This window comes from Furipterus horrens, unplaced genomic scaffold, assembly GCF_987537825.1.
Source record: "Furipterus horrens unplaced genomic scaffold, mFurHor1.1.pri manual_scaffold_7, whole genome shotgun sequence".
Taxonomy (NCBI): domain Eukaryota; kingdom Metazoa; phylum Chordata; class Mammalia; order Chiroptera; family Furipteridae; genus Furipterus; species Furipterus horrens.
The window spans coordinates 114,308,409-114,329,005 of NW_028327177.1; the positions used below are offsets into that span (position 1 = coordinate 114,308,409).

The 20,597-nt window shown below is 41.4% G+C and overlaps 1 protein-coding gene across 2 annotated transcripts; it reads right to left on the minus strand.

Annotated features, from left to right (window-relative positions):
- Positions 1-3,965: 3,965 nt before the first annotated feature.
- Positions 3,966-18,235, minus strand: CDV3 (CDV3 homolog). 2 transcript variants are annotated; one of them, XM_090284330.1, is made up of 5 exons: positions 17,611-18,235; positions 16,811-16,887; positions 9,088-9,233; positions 7,112-7,271; positions 3,966-5,513 (listed from the first exon to the last, which is right to left on the minus strand). In XM_090284330.1, the coding sequence occupies exons 1-5, from the start codon at positions 17,842-17,844 to the stop codon at positions 5,507-5,509; spliced, it is 624 nt and encodes a 207-aa protein (XP_090140456.1). In that variant the 5' UTR covers positions 17,845-18,235; the 3' UTR covers positions 3,966-5,506. The 2 variants fall into 2 exon arrangements, with proteins under 2 accessions (XP_090140456.1, XP_090140455.1); XM_090284329.1 differs by having other exon boundaries at positions 3,966-5,985.
- Positions 18,236-20,597: the final 2,362 nt, after the last annotated feature.

Genomic DNA, 20,597 nt, shown 5'->3' on the forward strand with positions numbered 1-20,597 from the left:
TCTAAAAATAAATAAATAAAATATTTAAAAACAAAAAAAAAACAAAGATAACTTAAAAATTAAAGTTTTCTTCAGGGGAAAGGATGGGTAAAATCACCCAGGGGTTAAGGGATGATACAGAAAATTATTGCCAGATACTGTAAGAACAAGGTAAGAAAATGTAAAATAACACTGGTTTGAGACAGAAAACTTCAGAGCTTGGGGTCAAAAACTGCTCAGGTCTAAAACAAAAACAAAACCAAGACCCAAAAACTCCTCTCAGGAGACCATGTTTCTAAAAATATAACTGCAAACTTTAGATCACACCCAATATTTGCAATGAGGCTTTAAGGTCATTCCCTCTGTTAAATCTGCTACCATTTTTAGTGAGAAATTGACTGCCTCCTACATAGTTGTTAACCCAACCTCTCACCTGACACTAAAGCTGTCTGCTCAAGTCCAATAACAAGAGTCTGGATGCTGTTTCCCTTGTACTTAGTTTGCTGGTGTAACTGGTAAGGACCTTATCCTCACGTTTCTTGGTGCATGCTCTGATGGGATCCCTGTGAAGTTCAGGTGGGACAGGGTCTTCACAGGTAAGAGTTGATAACATAAGTCCTACCAGCTTCTGTGTTGCTGCGTCCAATTATTATTTAGAATTCTAGTTCTCACGGGGGTACAATTCCAAAAAGGCATAAACCACCTTTATGATTATTTACATATATATACCCTAAGTCCTTGATGTAAACCCAATTCTCATTTATTTTGAGGTAATAAAGTGCTTCAAGTTTTTAAAATACAAATATATCCTTCATAATACACACTATTTTTATATCAAGTTCAAGAGAAGCAATTCATAGCTTGCCTGCATTCTGCAGGCATCATTCATGTCGTTAACAGCAGCTAGGTGAGGAATTAAAACCATCACAAGCTCTGGCTGGGGTGGCTCAGTGGATTGAGTGCTGGCCTGCAAACCAAAGGGTTGCTGGTTTGATTCTCAGTCAGGGCCATAAGCCAGGTCCACTGCTGGGGGCGTGCAAGAGGCAACTGATAGATGTATCTCTCACACTGATGCTTCTCTCCGTTTCTCCCTCCTTTCCCCTCTCTAAAAATAAATAAAATCTAAAAAAAAAAATTTACAAACCTGCAGTTTCAGGACACTCCTTATTAGAATATGTTTAAATGATTCTCTATGTTCTTGATTTTCCTTCCCAATTCCTATCCTACCCAGACTCCAAACTCCTGACATCCCTTCCTACATGTTTCAGCTCCAAATTTCACATTCTAGTACAGGGATATAAACAGGTGAAATGTTTAGTGCCAAATAGTGGAGGAGCCTTTTCAACAAATGGTGCCAGACAAGTGGATATCTGCATGTAAAAGAATAAAATTAGACTCCTACCTCACACCGTACTAAAAAATTAATTCAAAATTGACCATAGATCTGAAAGAGCTAAAACTACAAAACTGAGAATACACATAATCTTCATGACCTTGAGTAAGATAATTATTTCTTATATATACCCAAAGCACAAGACTCTAAAAAAAAAAAAAAAAAAAAAAAAAAGATAAATTGAGCTTTATCAAAATTAACAACTCTTCCGGCAAGCAGTATTCAATGTGATGAAAAGCAAGGACCTACAACCAAGATTACTCTATCCAGCAAAGCTATCATCTGGAATGGAAGGGCAGATGAAGTGCTTCCCAGACAAGGTGAAGCTAAAGGAGTTCATCATCATCAAGCCATTATTATATGAAATGTCAAAGGGACTTACTTAAGAAAAAGATGATCAAAACTATGAACACTAAAATGACAACAAACTCACAACTATCAACAACTGAATCTAAATAATAAAAACAAAACCCAACTAAGCAAACCAGAATAGGAACAGAATCATAGGTATGGGGATCATTTGGAGGGTTATCAGCTGGGGGGGGGGGGGGCAGAGAGAAATGGGGAAATGGTGCAGGGACTAAGAAGCATAATCGGTTGGTACAAAATAGACAGGGGGGTGTTAAGAATAAATAGGAACAGGTGAAGCCAAAGAACTTATATGTATGACCCATGGACATGAACTAAGGGGGGTGGGATTGCTGGAGGTAAGGGGGATACTGGGCAGAGGGGAGCAAAGGGGGAAAAATTGGAACTACTGTAACAGCATGACCAATAAAATATACTTAAAAAAATTAACTCTTGTGCTTCAAAAGACACTTAAGAAAATAAAAATAGGAGAAAATATTTGCAACATCATGTATCTGATGAGAGACTAGTATCCAGAATATATAAAGGACACTTATGGTTCAATAATAAAAACAAAAATTCAATTAAAAATTAGCAAAGGATTTGAACAGACATTTCCCCAAGATACACAAATGGCCTGTAAGAACACAAGATGTTCAACATCACTCGTCATTACAGAAATGCAAATCAAAACCATAAGATACCACTTCACACCAACTAGGATGTCTACAGACTTGAAAAGTCAGGTGACAAGTAATTGTGAGAATAGGGAGAAATTATAACCCTTGCATTGCTGGTGGGAATGAAATGTAACATGGTACAGCTGGAAGAGTCTGGCAGTTGCTCAAATTTACCGTATGACCCAGCAATTTCACACCTAGCTATATATTCCCCAGAGAACTGAAAACATGTTGACACAAAAACTTGTACATTAAAGTTCGTAACAGTATTACTCATGGCAAGGACAAAGTGAAAACAGCCCAAACCTTCAACTGATAAATGAAATGTGGCATATCCGTACAACTGACTGGCAATAAAATGAAGTACAGATTCATGCTACAACATAGATGAACATCAAACATGCCAAGAGAACAAAGCCAGTCAAATAAGACCATACACTGTTTAGCCCTGTTTATATGAAATGCCCAGAATACTCTATAGACAAAAAGTTGTTGCCTATGGCTGGGGGATTTGAGGGGCAAGGTGGAAAGAACTGCTAATAAGTGTGGGATTTCTTTTTGGGGTGATGAAAATGTTCCAGCCTTAAGAGTAGTGATAATGACAGAACTTCGAGAATACACTAACAAACACTTAAAAAACTGTATACTTGTGAAGGGTGACTTTTATCTCAGAAAAACAAAGTTGGTTTTAAAAACTATGGATGAACTTAAAAGGAGGGAAGGATAACAAGGAGTGTGGGTTTTTTTGTGTGTATTCTATTTTAAACAGGGCTGTCAAGGAAAAAAATATCAAGTACAAGAATGACCAGATAGTGAATTTGAGCTCCATTACCAAAAAGAGACTTGAAATATACTTTCTGTAGTACAGAAATTTAGAGACTACAACCCAGACTAAATCCTGAAATTTTAAATGGTTGCTAATTTGAGAAATTTATAAATTTCTCAAAGGACAAGGCCTCAAATGTTTAGTCTACACAGAAAAGACTGTAAGTTCCCTTGCCAAGTTTTAAGATAACATGATTGAATATAGTAATGAAGACAAAAGTACATTTCAATGGAAAAGAATATTCATCACAGCTTTGCAGCCACTCATTCCAGGTCTCTTTTTAACATTCAGAGTACTCTGCAAACACTTCTCAAAGTTCACTCCTGAGATGAAAATATTCTCCTCCTCTGACAGCAAAGGAGGCACAATAGCAATTCACCACTCTCAAAGATAGACAATAGGTTAAAGGTTAAGAATAAAAACCATCAGACTACTAAACCCATATACTTACTTTTTATTGAATTTGTTAATGTTACAGAGTTCTTGCACTGCCAAACCATGCCTGAGAATTCAAAGAAATGGTACAATGGACAGCCTATCCACCCATCATACAGTATATTAAAACTTGATTCATGTGCATTTTGATAATTTCACAATCTTTTAAGAAGTTGTAACAAGAGTTGGTTTTAAATCTCCTGAAGGTCTTCAGATTTCTAGTACAGTATGCCATTAAGTAAGTTCCACATATCCATCTCAGTTCATTCCTTAATAACACAACCCTCAACAAATTTTGCTGGAAAAAAAAAATGCATATTTTCAGGGAAAATATGTGGCTCTAGGCCTAAGAGATTTATTAAGATTTTTGGTTTCCAAATGAAGTCTTCAGTTTAACCAAGAATCCAGTTTCTTGCTTAATCATCCAACCTCCCCTTGGCTGGCTCAGCAGCGCACCCTGGTGCCGCCTCAGGTAACACCAACATTATTGCCCGGGAATGGCTGGCAGCTTCAGTCAGGGGCTCCTGTAACCCCCAACGGAGTCCAGTTTCCTGCACTGACACTATTATCAAGACTAAACTCCCACGGAAATATGCTCCCATATCGGGATAGCTTTACTCACCCGTTTGCTTCACTCTTGCCAGTAGCAAATCTGCAACTCCCGCCATTTGGCTAAGGGATTTATTACAGAGAAACCCAGACTCTGCATCAAGAGGTCACATACCACTCTGAAATCTTTCTATTGAACAAAAGATACCAAACTATGAAATTACCAGACTATCTCATTAGATGGAAAGAAACTTTTCAGTACTCCTGGGTATCTTCATGAAGTCCCTTTTAAGGACAAATTTACTGGATAGTTTAAGCTGTAATTATTAAAAACAGAAGTGCTACATCACCTGTCTTTCGCCCCTTTCCAAATCAACAGCATAAAGACACACAAAAAAGGTTAATTAACAGAGTCACCCTGGGACAATCACTGCATCTATAGAATATCCAGTAACTTAAAAATTTGGACTCAAGTATACCTGAAACTGTCAAAGACCCATGAATCCTAAGTGAGCTTTAGGTTCAGGTTCTGCTCACGTTGCTTGGAATTTATAGAATTGGTCAGTGAATCTCTTGGCCTGAGCAGAAACTGCAGTTAACTTTACAATTTAGACCTGATTCGAGGGGGCTTTAGCAGCACCTGAAGTAGAGCCCCCTGTATCCACTGCCCTTTACATCAAAGGCTATTTGGTTCCACTCTAGGGATTGGCAATTTCATTAGACATTTCACAATTCTGATGCATATTCAGGTCACTTACTTAACCAAGCAATATGCTCTGTCAAAGAACTTCTTCCAAGTCAAAGCAAAAAAGGCCTTAATGTGGAACATAGAAAAAGCACTATCCAAATAAAAATTTATAAAAGAAACAAGATTATCCCCTCCCATACCACCTTTCCCACTCGGTGGGCCCAAGTTTGGTTGAATTTGTGGTTACCTCAGAATGCAACTCAAAGTTTAAATTATAAATCACAGCCCAACACAGATGATCTGAATACATCAGTTCTTTTGAGAGCGGCACGTTGCAGGAAGTCCAACACAGCCACAGCCCATCACAGAGTACTCCTTAAGGGTGGGGCACAGGACAGGTTAATTAAGGTCACTTAAATCTTCATCTTTTACAGCAGATCAGAACCCAGATGGCTGACTTTCTGCAGGATTTCTGATAGGAATCCAGTAGAGCTGGTTTCAAGTTTCACATCGACCCTTAAGAGCTGTAACCTTCTTATCCAGAAGTTGTGATCCACATGAAGTCCACACGAGTGCAGCAAATCTGAGGTAGTCAACCTTACAAAGGCTCAGTATCTGAACATAAAAAGATTTTGAAATGACCACTGGCTGCAGGTTTTGTTGCTGTTTTTGTGTGTGTGTATTTGCAGTTAAGTATTATGAAAGAACACTGCTGAATCTAGTTTGCACACTTATAACAATGAAAACCCCCCTATATTCAATAAACACAAAGAGCAGTTGTGACATATGAAACTTCCATAGTGCAACAGGACCGGTCACTCCTATCGAGGGGTCTGCATCGGTGCCGTAGATCCAGCAGAGGTCAGGTGACGAGAGGCTGTTCGTGGTGGTTAGCTGTGGTCTAGTTACCTTAGAAGGGTTAGCAAAGACCATTCCTTAACTGTGTTGTGTGTGGCTGCTTTTCTGATTTTCGAGCACAGCATACTGGTTGTCTAGCTGAAGTTTAAGGGCCTGGTTTTTTGAAACCTCCTCCCTACCTCTAGTTTTGTGTCTTACTACTTCAAAGCTCTTCTCCATTTCTTTATCCCTAAGGGAAAATAAATGTAATCAGTAAATATTTCTTGCGGTTGTTTTAAAAATATTCTTCCTCGAGTTAAAAAAAAAAAAAAACACAAGCCACCCTTAGAGAAATCTTGAGGGAGAGATAGGAGGGGTATACTAGTATACAAAATCCTTTTCAAACCATTTTTAAGGCTTCAGTTGAACAGAAAGCATAATACTATAATTGAAGCTCTACGGTCCCATGTTCTGTGATAGCAAATCTACTGTGGTATTCAGTACTATTAACTGCAAACCTATTTTGGGACCAACCTGAAGATGACTGGAAAGTTAAAAAGCTCTCTAATAACATGGTGATTCCTTCTAAGACTCACTTTTACTGTTTGCAAATAGACAATACATCTCTCTTTATGCATAAGGGTGGGCAACAATTTTCTCACTCACATAAAAGTTTCCTCATTACTCAATGACTTTTCATTTTTCTACTTCATGAGAGTGGATCAGGTAAAGAAGGGTGGGTGTGGTAGATCACTAACCCTTACTTTGTAGGACAGGGCAGAGGAGCAAGTCCAAGTGGAAGTTTAAATTCAAGCCAGCTGTGGTCTCAAAGAGGCAAAAAGGTTGGGATTTACTTTAAAAGTCATCCCCCACCCCCAAAAAACACCTGATTATTTCCATCTGTTTGTTATTTACATTTCTTCCCCTCTTATTTTAAAAATCATGGCCCTAAACAAGATGTGGATGTGCCATATGTGGTCATTTAACTCCAGGTAGTATTCATTTTAAGTACCTGCTGAGATAAGATTTTAATATTAGATTTATAAATGCCAACGTCTTCCACCTATCCACATTTACTGGGAATACAACAAAACATTGCTCTTTCATTTTTAGGTTCCATATTATAAGGAACATAAAGCAGGAATAATGTACTCATAAGAAATTCTCCATGGGAGGACATGGCAGCTTTGTCAACAGCTACAAAATGTAAAGCAGGAACAAGAGAAACTTCTGCAAAGTTTGTCTTTGGTGCTCTTTCCCCTTTGCCCTTCCAGGGCATGTAAGTCCCACCCTAATTCTCAGCTGCCCCCTCCCGTGGGTTTTTGTATCTCCTACACCCCACTCCTCACCAAGGGACAGGGTTCCAACACACTTACTTTCGGCTGTCTCCATGCTTGGCAGTGGACTGCAGGGACGGGAACTGTGTGTCACTGTATATTTCTGGTGGTCCTTGTGGTGTTTTCCTTGTTGTAGTTAACCTGGCTCCAGGAGGCCTATACACACCACTAGTCATTGCCGGTTCTGGGGTTTCTGTAACTAAGTTCAGAGGAAAGATTCAAATGCTTGGCACTCTAATGAGCTAGTCTTATAATCTAGATCATTTGACAATTACAGAATTAAAACCAATACCTGATGTAAGGTTTCTGGACAAGAGAAGTAAAGTTAGTTATCTGGAAGTGTCTGAAAGTGAAAATATTCTATTTTCTCAGGGTACTCTTTTAACTTCTCTTCCATGTACAACTTTAATTATCTATGTAAATGAGTTCTATAAGTCAGCTTCCTGGGAGTGGGAAAGGAAACTGCTGGACTTCAGAGATAGGCCTCATCAAGGACTGCCTTTCAGAACATGACCACTTTAGTACTTAGCTTACATATCAGTAAATGTGAGTAATCACTTATTTGCCTGGGTAGTGAATTACGTAAGATACCACATATAAAAAACATATTTAATAAAATGCCTGTGTTGTTTATTTTTAATTCTAAAGATGTCTAATAAGCCCTGGCTGGTGGCTCAGTGGAGTGAGCACTGGCTTGTGAACTGAAAGGTCACTGGTTTGATTCCGGGTCAGGGCACATGCCTGGGTTGTAGGCCAGATCCCTGGTTGGGGGGCGGGGGAGGGAGGGGGGCGTAAAGGAGGCAGCTGATCGATGTTTCTCTCCAACATCAATGTTCACTGCACAGTGTTATTCTACCACTGCAAAAAGTACTATTGGGCAGTGCTATTCTAGAGGCAGGAAACAAAATATGTAAAGAGGTAAGTGCCATCCAAAGATTAAAGGAGAGAAGGGTTTGTAAAGAAAGCACGCCATGAGCCGGGCGGTGCTGGTAGGGGCTGAGATGTTAAATAAGGGGATCCTGAGGGTTGTCAGAGATGAGGTGAAAACTGAGCGAAGGACTGAACGAAGGAGGCAAGCACATCTAGAGCTGGCAAACAGCCAAATCTGGACCAATAACTGATTTTGTAAGTAATGTTTTACTGGAACACAACCACACCGATTGAGTGTACATACTGCTGCTTCTATGCTACACTAGCAAAGCTGAGTAACTGAAACAGAGTCTGCAGGGTTCTCAAAACCTAAATTATTTACTCTCTGGCCCTTTATAGAAAAAGCTTACCAAATCCCACTATAAAGAAAAGAGAATTCCAGGCTGAAAATACCAGTACAAAGAGCCTACACAGCAAAGTGAACAAGTTCAAAATGAGAAAAGGACAAAGTTAGAAAAAAGGAGGCTCATAGGGAAGGTGTCTAAGGCCTTGTAAGCCCCTGAGAACCTCAGTTCCCACTCTGATTAGAGGGGATGCCGTTGGAAGTTTACAAACAGCATAGGACATGTTCCCACCACCCAATGTTAATCCCACAGATATACACTGTGCGTCTGCTTACATACTTTGGCTCTCTGATGGGCCACAAGGCCATTGTAAGATCTAAGATTTCATCACCCCCCCTCCCCAAGAACCATTCTGTATCCCTCTGGCAGTGATAAAATCCAGCCATCTGAGAATTCATGCTTTAAGACAGCAAAATGGGGAATGGAGGAAAAGGACAAAACAGGTATCCAAGATTCCTTAGTCAACTGTCCAAAACAGAAATAAATGCTAAAATATTTAAATTTGGGAAATCAGTTTATATGTAAATTTAACCAGCCTACAGAATTTGTAAGTAAATTTAATCTTAACTTGCAAATTCCTTTGGCTGTGGAAGTCTTTGAATACATGTATACAAATCTCCCTGCCAGGAACGGAAAGGAGCCCCTGTCACTCCTCCACAAGCACGTATTTAGTTGAAAGCTGGCCGTATATAAAGTTACACATAAGTAGACATCTTCATGAAAATGAAATATTAAAATTACCAATTACTGGAGCAGGAGGTGCTTGTACCGGAGCTGCTTTATTCCAGGGACCTGAAGATTTTTCTACACCACCACCACCACCTCCACCTTCTTCCCAGTTATCACCGGGATCTTCTCTTTTTTCACTATCATCTTCTTCCTTTTCACTATTGGAAAAGCAAGCAAGTAAGTTCAATTACAGAGCACCCAGAAAAAATGTAAGTGCAAATCCTGAGTTTTATCAATGCTGGGTTTGTGTGAACCTGAAGAAGTCACCTCAACTCTACAAAGCCCAAATGCTCACTGTTTAAAAGAGAAAAAACAGGATTTTATCTCCTTATACAAGTAGGACTTCTACTTGACTTCATGTGAAAAAAAATTTGATTGTTGAAAAAGTTTAGAAAACCACTTCGTTTGATGGTCTGCACTTCCCTTTTGCAGTTCTCAAGTACTCAAGAACATTTAGAAATATTTAATGTACCGATATGCTAGGCTATGACAACCTGCATGACTGTGTAGAGCACCCCCAAGAAAGAGCAGAACCCCAGCTATTAGCTCAAGCAACTGAGGGAACAAGAGTGACTCTTTTGTCTAACCTGAAATGCAGAGAAAAGGGCGACTTGAAGGATTCAAAGTATAATTACTAGATTTTCCTAGGACTAAAGTATACAACCAGGCATTTATGGTAAACATATTTTTAGGGATGGAATGAATGGGTTTAAAATATATATATATATATATATATATGTTTTAATCCTCACTCGAGGCTATGCTTACTGATTTTAGAGAGCGGGAGGGAAAGGAATGGGAGGGGGGAAGGGGGAAAGAGAGAGAGAGAGAGAGAGAGAAAGAGAGCGAGCGAGCGATGTGAGAAACGTAGATCAGTTAGTTGCCTCCCCAATCTAACCCGAAACCTATGGTTTCATGGGACAGAGCTTTAACCAACTGAGCCACCTGGCCAGGGCGGAATGAATGGTTTTTGAAAGTTGTATAATTTCATATGCTAATCTGTTAGTACATGTTACAAAATACTATCAAAATTAGAATTCACATTCCAACAGAGGAAAACAAGCCCATGCTCAGTGCTTATGCATCAGTGTGACAGACGCAATTAGAACCAATCTCTACTGTTTGACACAAAATACACAGAACTGGCCCCTAATACCAGAGGTGTCACAGATTTAAAAAAGGAAGAGAATATAAGAACTCAGTCTTTGGCTTACTAGTGATTATAAATGCAAAAAATACCCTCAGTGGTATACAGCATCCTAAAACTGCTGTAGTGTTTTTTAAATGCCATTTTAAAACTTCTTTATTCTTGGATCGACTTGGGTCAGAAACCTGTAACTTTTCCAAGGTTCCTTTGATTATTTCTCCTTTTGCTAGATTATTTATTAAGATTTTATGTAAACCTGAATGTTTTAAATTATTAAGCACATATCTTGTCTCTATAGTGCTGGCTCCACAGCAGGGAGATAGATAACTGCCAAATCGAACTTCCTTTTTTCCCAGCTCTGCCCTTGCTGACAATGCACCTGGCAGGCAGACTACCCACCTTTTCCCTGAGTTATTTCCCATGACACTGGGGGTTCTCCCTAGATCTTCAGTTGATGCACTATTCTGACTACCTTTTTCCCTATTAAATAAAACATGGCTGTTGTCTAGAGCTCAGACCTCTGCCCTTCCATTCTTTTAGACACTTCCTCCTTTTGCTATCTGATCCACACTCATGGCCCTGACAATGTACAGATGATTCCCACCCTGACTACATGACCTTTGAGCATCCTGCCTCTCTTGACTTCTCCAAAAGAACATCTAAGAAAGCTTTCCTTTCATTTCTTTTAAAACAAGGTAAGTCCTGGCTATAACACAAAAATTTTGGATAGCTGTTGGTCTCCTTTAAAGACATTTATAAAAAAATTTCAATGATAACGGTGGCATGATATGAACTGTCCACCAACCAGAACGATTCCAGAATTTAGAGGCTTACGGTGGCAATCAGAAGGCGAGAAGGGAACAAACCTATCTTCAATCTGCATTTATAGCGTGACCTTACTTAAGACTATCATTTGAGAGGAAGAAAGGATGGAGAACATGGCCAGCCAAGTCACCCTTGAGTTTTCCTTTTTGTTAACAGAAAATTCTATGCAGCCATTTAAATAAAATGTTAGGCCTGTCATATAAACCAACAAGTTACTGAAACAAACTTTATACCCCTAAAATAGAAAGACATCTAGAATGATTTTTAAGATGTTAAGAGAAGTAGCCAGGCCCTGGCCTGTGTGGCTCAGTTGGCTGGAGCATCCTCCCATGAACCAAAAGTTCGCGGGTTCCATCCCCAGATGAGATGCATATGAGAAGGCACCCCACTGTTTATCTGTCTGTCTCCCTCCCTCCCTCTCTAAAAGCAATGAAAAAACATCCTCAGGAAAGGATTAAAAAAAAAAAAAAAAAAATGTAGCTGGGTGCTGCAGTTATGAGCAAATTCTAAAGCCAGACTGCCTGGTCCGAATGATCTGGGCACTGCCATTTACTAGCCAGGAGTCTGAGTATGGCATAAGTGCCTCAGTTTCCTCATGTGTAAAATGAGGATACCAGCCCCATTATGAAGATTAAGTGAGTTAATTGACATAAAGCACTGAGAACAGTGCCTGGCACAGAATAAGTGTTTTAAATATTCACTGTTATATGTGTTTTAATAGTCACTTGAATTTTCACACAAGCACCACACATACCACCTTTATGATAGGGAAAAAAGTAGTTTTCATTTGGGAAAAAGAAACAGGAAAACATGTTCTTCTTAAACAGACACCAAACTATATGCCCCTGTCTTCTAAAGCTTATTGAGTGGAATAAATGACCAAGGAGGGATATGGAGATCACAATTTATGCAAGAATCTAACAGTGGTAATCCAAACATCAGAACTGTTACCAAAAGGGTTTTTTAAAAAGTTACCAGCTTCAGAAGCCATGCCAATGTAATTTGCTTGGCGCATGAGCAAAAACCATAGATGTTATTCACCTTCCTACAATGAACAAATTAGTAATGTCCTAGCAAACCCAATAGATGCCAACAGGGAGGTTAAGACCCCAAAAAAGATTTATATGCCTTCACAGCACTTTTATACTCTCATATACGCAAGCTGTGATAGCTTTCAGTATGGAATTTACATTTGGAAATAGTACTGAATCACAATTGCTCAAATATATAAATATATATACACACATATTTATATTAGACTCTAAAATAGCTTTTCCCTCTAATTAATATTTGGTGATTAATATCTGAACTCAAGAATGATTAACCTGTAATAAACTGAAAACAAAAAATTTTTAACACTATCCCTAAACAGAATGAATTATGAATAACTCTTATATATATGCTGTTATCCTTTTCAATTGTTCTCTTTTAAAAAGCATATTGCTTTTCTAAAAAATATTGTTTCAAAAAATTTTTAAAGATTTATTTTTAGAGGGAGGGAAAAGGAGGGAGAAAGAGAAGGAGAGAAACATCGATAGGTTGCTTCTACTAGGCCACCTAACAGGGGACCCAGCCGGCAACCCAGGCATGTGCCCTGACTGGGAATTGACCTGTAACCTTTTGGTTCACAGGCCAGCACCCAATCCACTGAGCCTAACCAGCCAAGACTAATTCACAAAAATTTTTAAAGAAAAACTCTAGTTTGGTCTGATAGAATATTTAGAGTCCGAAGTAAAATAAGATTCTTTTATGTCTAGTATTTATCACCTCTTTACCCTCAGAGACAAGTGAAACAATGAGTATTCACAAATATAAAATTACTTCTAGATGATAAACTGTTACTGAAAAAGAAGAGTGATCTGTTAATTAGATGGACTGCATATCTATAATTGGCACAAAAAGTCAACTTAGAGTTTAGGCTTCTTAAGATTCTGAAATTCTAAACTAAACATTGGAAACTGTCTAATCAAGACCCTTCATCCTGACGGAACTAAGGCCCAGAGATGCCAAGAACCTGGCCAAAATGCCACAGCACTGATGGCAGGGCAGAAATGATTTAAATACCCTATTACTTTTTCGTATTTGCACATTCCAGAAACCATCAAATCTCCAAATACCAAAGCCAGAACAAGAACCATGTTGGCAAGCACAATTAGGCTAACATTCTGTGTTTGACCCACATGTAATATATAGCTTCTCATCAGCTAAATTTGGCAATTTTAAACACTATGATGCTACCGTAAATTCAGTATTGAAATCCACAGCAGACTGACTAAATATGCATGTCTGTTAGGGACTGTTGGTGGGACAGGGGAACAATGGTGCTAGAAAAGGAAGATCTCCTGACTACCTACTGTGCCAGGCAGTGCTGCAATTTTACAAAGTTAAACCTTGAAACAACATTAAGGCAGGGAGAACCCATTGTACATAAAAGAACACTGATACTCAGACATTTAAATACTTTTCCAGGGCTACAAAGAGGCAGAGCCAAGTCGTGGGACCCCACGAGCCCTGTTCTTTCAGGTTGACCCTTACTTAGTTTTATCCTCTTTACAGCTCTAAGATATCACACAGCAATTCTCTCTGTTTTGAGATTTGAGGCATTCACTTTCTTTAATAAGGCTGTTCAGGATTACACATCCTCCAGCAGTATATTTATAAAGAACAGAACGTTCTTACCTCCTTATCTCAAAGGACATTCATTACGTGAGAATTTATGTGTCCTAAAGGGAAAGCAGCTAAAACAAAATCCAGCCCGACTGTGTTTCTGCTGGAATGCTGGCCATCTCCACTGTCTTGACTCTATTAACACTATTATCCAGCTATCAGTACAACAGTAAAATGGGGAGACAGAAATGGCCCGATGGGCTATGCCTGGCGGCTCAAGTGTCACTGCACCTCACCCGAGGACTTTCTCTACCCCTTTACAGTAGACACTGTGTCTCTACCCTGTGCCCCACAACACCCGACATCACTGGGATGATCTACTGGTATACAGCAGAGCATGAGTTATTTTTATGACACCAGGACCCAGGACAATGTGTAGCAGTCACACAAATATTTGCTATAAAAGATCCAGTTTGGATGCAGAAGTAATCTCAACACCTTTCCTCTCAAGAATTTATCTGTAAGTAATGACATGAACTTAGATAAAATCTATTAATTTAGACACAAATTTGACACCTGCCCTTACAATACTACTCTTGGTACTTAAAATTTTGGGCTAGGTGATAAATAGGAGATAGGATGTTAATACAGTATGTTTGCTGCTACTACAATTTTCCCCCTTCAAATGAATACTTATCTTCGATAAAGGTCCAGCTTGTTAACCTACTATAAAGACTAGCGTCAAGAACTTCAAGACTGTATTAATATCTGCAGCTAGCTAAAAGTAAAGCAAATGTAGCAAAAATGACTGGTAGATGTAAGTTAGCAAAAAGTACATAGGTATTTATTTTACTATTCTTGCAACTTTTCTGAAGTTTGTAATTTTCCAAAGCAAAAAGTTGGAAGAAAAATATAAGACTATAGACTGGGAATGTCAAGATGTTTTAAGTCAAACTCAGTTTCATTTCCCTTGTCCCATATTGAGAGAGCAAGGCTGCCTCTCTCATGGACAGAAAGATAAAAGAGATTGAAGCAGTAAAGAGCCCTACCTCTCAATCCCAGAGAAAGTTTAAAAAATCTAGATTTTCTTCCCTTTTAAGGGCTTCTACCCAAAAGGTAAGACCAAGCTATAGAAGACAATCGTCCAAGATCTGTAGCAACATTAAACCCTCAGAGGAATTTTTGTTTGTATGGTTATACTAATGCCAACGTGTATATGTCATTTTCTCTTTTTATGTCCACAGAAAACTGACTCACTAGAGTCTGACGTTAGTCATGATAACCTGATGTGACTTCACTACTCCTTCTCCTCAAATCTTAGTTTACAAATCAGGTGCCTCATGGTTAAACAGCAGAGAAATTCCGAAGAGTAAGTCATTCTAATTTACCCACTTATCTAGATTAATATTAATCAAGTGGGTATTTTATAAACATCCTGTTCAAAATCCTCACAACACTCTAGTCATCTCAATTTTGCAGATTAAGAACCAACATTCAGAAGTAAAATGACTTGCCCAAGGCTGCACACAAGCAGCAGGGCTAAAATGCAAACCTAGGTTTGTCTTTCTCCTAATGCGCATTATTTTACCACACTGTCAACTCCATCCATTTATGTGAGTAACTACTCCTATGAAAGATGCGTCTTTCCTTGGGGACTCCCCCCCATTGAGTTTCACTGTCGAGAACATTTAATACAGTTTATAAGGACATTGAATATATAAAGTGAAAATTTAGTCCTTGTTATTTTAAACCTCAGATGGCTTTTCAGTCTCAAGCTGTTACACTCCCCTTTATTGAATGACTTAAAGGCAATGGAAATACAGACCCCAGACTTCACAGTGACTGAGGATCCACAAAAACAGCTTCTGGAAGAAGGTATGTTTTTTAATGTTAGTAGGTTAGAGGAACACCTCTGGAAAGCCACTTAGGGGCATTGACTAGATGCTAAGAATAATGAAAACAAACAAACAAACAAACAAAACCCCCACAATATAAAAACTGGTCTATCTCAGGTCAACCAAACTTAAAACACTCATCCTAGCTGAGATTTACTTATGCCCCTGGCAAAGGTGAAAGATGTAAGTAATTTAAGGAATATTTCATCATCTTAGGAGTAGCCAAAAATAGAAACTTGAATATGGATATGCCACAGAAACAGGTGCAGTTTAAGATCATCCATAATATAAAATCAATTTCTAACATTAAGTGAACTTGACCCCTTGGAAAGTGTTCCTCTTGCTGAGTAAGTTCAGAAGGACCAAACACTATCTGTCCTTCCTGCCATCAAGTCTTCAAGAACCCGCAGTCAGGACAGGACCCAGAGACTCACAGACTCCACAGCAAAGCAGAGGAGCCACACACACAGGCAGGTCCACAAACCCACATGGTGAAGAACTGAAACTCCAGTCTAATCCCTCCCACTGAACACTACTACAGAGGAATCTCAAGAGTGAAGAAGCGCATGTCCTCCAAGTTTCCCTTTATCAATCAGGTTTCACTTCGGTTAAGCTCATGAAACAATGCGACAGAAGCTAAGACATTTCATACCTAGCTGTGGTAGGTACGCAGCGGACGGTGAAAATTATCCCTGGTTTTTGAACGAGTTAAAAGCCATAAATATGACCATCTAGAGAGGCCAAAAGACAGTAATCCATTAAGGAAAATTATCCCCTCCATAGTGCCACGTGCTCAGTGGCATATACAAAATGCAAAGTTCAAACTGGGATTAAAGGGTTTTAAATCTTGCACCAATGGAGCTGTATATTCACTTGTTTTCTCTACTTGACCAGCCCCTGAAAATATGACATTTATTTACACGAATCTAAAATGCACCATCCTTGGGCTGGATGTGATAAAATATGTTCTTCATTTCAAATCCTCTAAAAACCAACCAATCTAATTTTTAAAAAAGTATTGTTTTCTTGAACTTAAAAAAAAAGGACCTAACCAGGAATGGAAGTAGGCAAACTCTCCCAGGATTTTCGGAGCTGGCAGCTAATTTGATCAGCATATAGAATGAAAGAACTACCCATTAAAGCCCTAATAAGCACATGTCAAGTGCAAGGCTATTCTGATGCTGTTTGGGTGCTAAAGAAAACCCAGACATACACCACCTATCCTAAGGGCTACCTGAACATTTCTATAGCCAGACCATACCTTATTTGCATTGCCTGAACTCTGAGGCCGCTGTAATCAACCTCTTTTTGCTCAAATTCTTTCCACTCATCTTCATCCTGTAAAACACATACCATTCGATCAGTGAAAGATATTTGTAAAAATACCAACTAAGGCAAGTATCAAGATTATGAAAAGTAGATCAAGTGACTGGAACCTAAAGTATTTTCTGGCCAAAGCCCTTGCTTGATCCCGAGGTTGAGTAGGCTGGAGGACAAACGTGCCCTTTCGACAATATGACTTCCACCCGGTTCCTTCACAAGAGCTGTTAATTTAAAATCAACCGGGAAAAATAAAATGAAAAAGTCCATAGTAAGCCCACAGCTAAATGTCTACTTTAATGTTGCCATGTGACTTGTTTCTTTCACCGACTTTAGAGACCAAGTCAAGCCAATCTGACTTGCCACAAATATGACTGTTAGAAAAGTCCGATCACTAAAGATCACTAAATGACTCAGACTAAACGTCGCTCGGTAAACGCTGCACTGCGCTGGCCACTTCGGACCCAGACCAATTTCCCCTTCAAGGTGCTGCTGCCTCGGTTTTGCTCAAGCCGAGCGACGCCGGGTGCAGAAGGGCGGGTCGGGAGCGGGGCGAAGGGGTCCCGCGGGGAGGCTAGCGGGCCCGGCGTGAGAAGCCCACGTCACGTGGCCGGCCTCCGCGCCCGTTCGCCCTCGGGCCGGTCCCCGGAGGCCCCTCCCGGACGCTCCAACAGGCAGGCAGGCGGAGACAGGCACATGGGCGCAAGCGCGCGGCCCCGGTCCCGAATCCCGGCCCCTCACCTTCGTCACGGCCTTGGTGGCGGCTCCAAGGCCCGCGGCGCCCGCGGTTCCGCCGTCGGCGGGCCGGGCTCCCGCGCCCGCCCCGCTGCCCGCCGCGCCCGCGGTTCCGCTGCTCCCACCAGGGGCACCCGCAGCGCCCGTGGCGCTCGCTGCCCGGCTGCTTCGCTCCTTCTTCTTTTTCTTGTCCCTCTTGGCGAAGAAGTTGTCCAGGCTCCGCTCCTCCGTCTCGGCCATGGCCTTGGCCTCCTCGACACGGTTGGGTGGGGCCGGCGATGGACGCGGCCCGCCGGGCTCCGACCTCGGGGTGGACGCCGGCTCTGGGCTCAAGCTCCCGGGCGCGGCGACGCCTCAGCCCGGCGGGGTTGCCGAGGCGTGTGCTGCCGGGCGAGCGGCTCCCCCTGCGTGCTGGCGGGCGGTGGTACGGTCCGCCTGATGGATAGCGCGCCGCTGCCGGCGCCCGAGCCCGCCGAGGCTGCTGCTGTTGCCGCGACCACTGTACAGGCTCCCGCCCGCTCCGCTGCCGGAGGGGAAAAGAAACGCGCTGGTCAGAAGCTCCGGCGTGAGTGTTGGACTAGCAGCGGCGTGTGCAGGAGGAAGACGTGCGCGCGCAGGCCCGGACAGGATGGGGGGGGAAGGGGCGGGGAGGGGAGGGAGGGGTAATAGGAAGGGCGGGCCACCAGAATAGAGGCAGCGTTCGCGCCTGCGTACTAAGATCTGCCCGCAGCTGTGGGACCGCGGAGGGGAGGGCGGTGGGAGGGGACGGAGGTGGAGCTTGAAAAGGAGCCAATCAAGTGCCAAAACGAAGCGCTTAGGCGATAATCCCTGACAGAGACGGGGCGGAGCCGTGCTGTGGTGGGTGGGAATAAAATATATGCTAAATAAGTGACGTATAGGATGACTTCGCCAATCGAGAGACCGGGTTTAGCCTTGAGGGTGGGCAGTTAGAGGGCTGGCTGGTGACTGGGCAAGAGAGGTCCGGTCGAAGGGGCGGGTGGGTCCAGTCTAGGCGCATGCGTAGGATACACGTGTGCCTGCTTGCCTAGCGTGAACTGTGGCCTTGTGGCATGAACTTGGTCGAAACGGAAAGGCTCTGTGTTAAACTAGCTATGTTAAAAATGGTACTGCTCCCCTGCTAGCCTCTGTATTTCCACCCGCTCTGGTCTCGCAATTATTTTCACCTTACGGGATGATCATTATGAAACGGCATGAAGTTTAGGACTCGTTTAAATATCTAATAAACTAAATGGATAGATAGAAGGGGAATGGTTTTTGTCTGAACTTCACCCTGTATGAGATATGTCTATCAAGTTCAAGCTAAATAAATACGACCCTCAAGCTACTGATCTAGGAATCGTTAGCTTTCATATGTGGGGAAAGTGTACATGTCAGCTACCTAGCACGGTGCTTAATTAGATGAGAGAGATGATTTTTTGATTCATTTAAACAGTGCCCCCTGCCCTGGCTGGAGTGCGGATGATGACTGCAATTTATTTTTAGCTCTTATTCCTGTTAAAAGGAGGGGAATGGTGAATCATAGGAATGGCAACAAAACCTGTCGTTACCATTTAAGTACCCTCTGAGCCTTGAGAATGAAATGAATCCTTGTATATGTAAAAGGTGGCCTAATGTAAGGTATTAAACTTTCCACTTCCTCCTAAGGACAGAGGAGAGAACTGTCACCGCCACTGAGGAAATGACTCAGACATATGTTAGTAGCCTCATGGGATAGACAGAGCACAGACAGCAAATGGAGCTATTTCTTTCTCTTTTCCTTTACAGGGTCCCCATTAAAGATTGTCGCCACCCTTTCCACTATATTAAAGAATTAAATCCAGAATATGTTAAAGAAGTAAATCAAGGACCTAGCCTTGGCCAAAAACAAGTTTACATATTATTCTCCAAATAATAAACTGCCCCCAACTACAACTACCCAGGATGCATGGGCCCTAGGTGACTTCCTTTTGTGACACCACTCATCTGTGAGGCAGGCCAAATGCAGCACTGCCCCCACCTCCACCACCCTTAACACATCTGACCAAATTTCCTTTTCTTTTTTTATTTCTATCTCTTCTTCCCTCCCTCCTTTTTTCTTCCTTTCTCTTTTTTCTTTCTTTCCATCTCCGTCCCTCCCTCCCTCCCTTCTGTCTGTTCTTTCGCCATCTATGAAGCACCTTATTTAGCTATAGTTAAGGCAGCATACCTTGTTCTAGGTTAATTTGTCATTCCTGCCTTCGACTCCCTTATAATCTTAGAAAATTTAGATATAAATAACCGCAATTCAGTCTACCCTTTCTTAGGTTCCCATCAATATATCAGTGTCTTGAAGGAATTATTGACTTGGGAAAATGCAGAGAAGGAACAGTAGTTGAGGGTAGATACAGCAAAATTCCCCCATTCCATTTTTCAGTGTGATTGATGGCATGGTCCCAGAGCTTGAGCAGGTGTAAGAAATTCAAGTCAGTCCAGTAGAGAGACCAGTGTCTTTGTGGTTGTGTCACTGTCTATAGTAATTCTCTCCTCCATGAAGCTGGTCCCTCCTCTTTGAATCTCCTGCCCTGAAAGTGACAGCATATATTCTCACCAGCGGTTTTTAAATCTCCCCAGCTACCCTCCTCCAGAACAGTTACACAGAGCCCTGGATTTTGCTGTCACCATCCCCTCATTATCACTCCGCCATTGAAGCATCCTCTAGCTTTCTCTTGATGAAGGTATCTTCCCCTCCGCCTTCTAATGTTTGGACCTTTGCATCTTTAAAGCAAACCAGACCTTCACTTGTCCTTGCCAGATGGAGAGTTGAATAGTGGTGAGGACTCAGACCATTTCCAGGTATTTCAACACATCTTCTAAGGATTCTAATGCTGTCCAAACGTGGAAATTTCTCTCTGGGTCCCCTAGCTGGCAAAGGGCAGCTGGACCCAGCCCCATTGTCCCTGGGTTCTTTTTTGCTGAGCTATTTGTTCCAAGTTCCATTCTGCTACCTAGGCTGG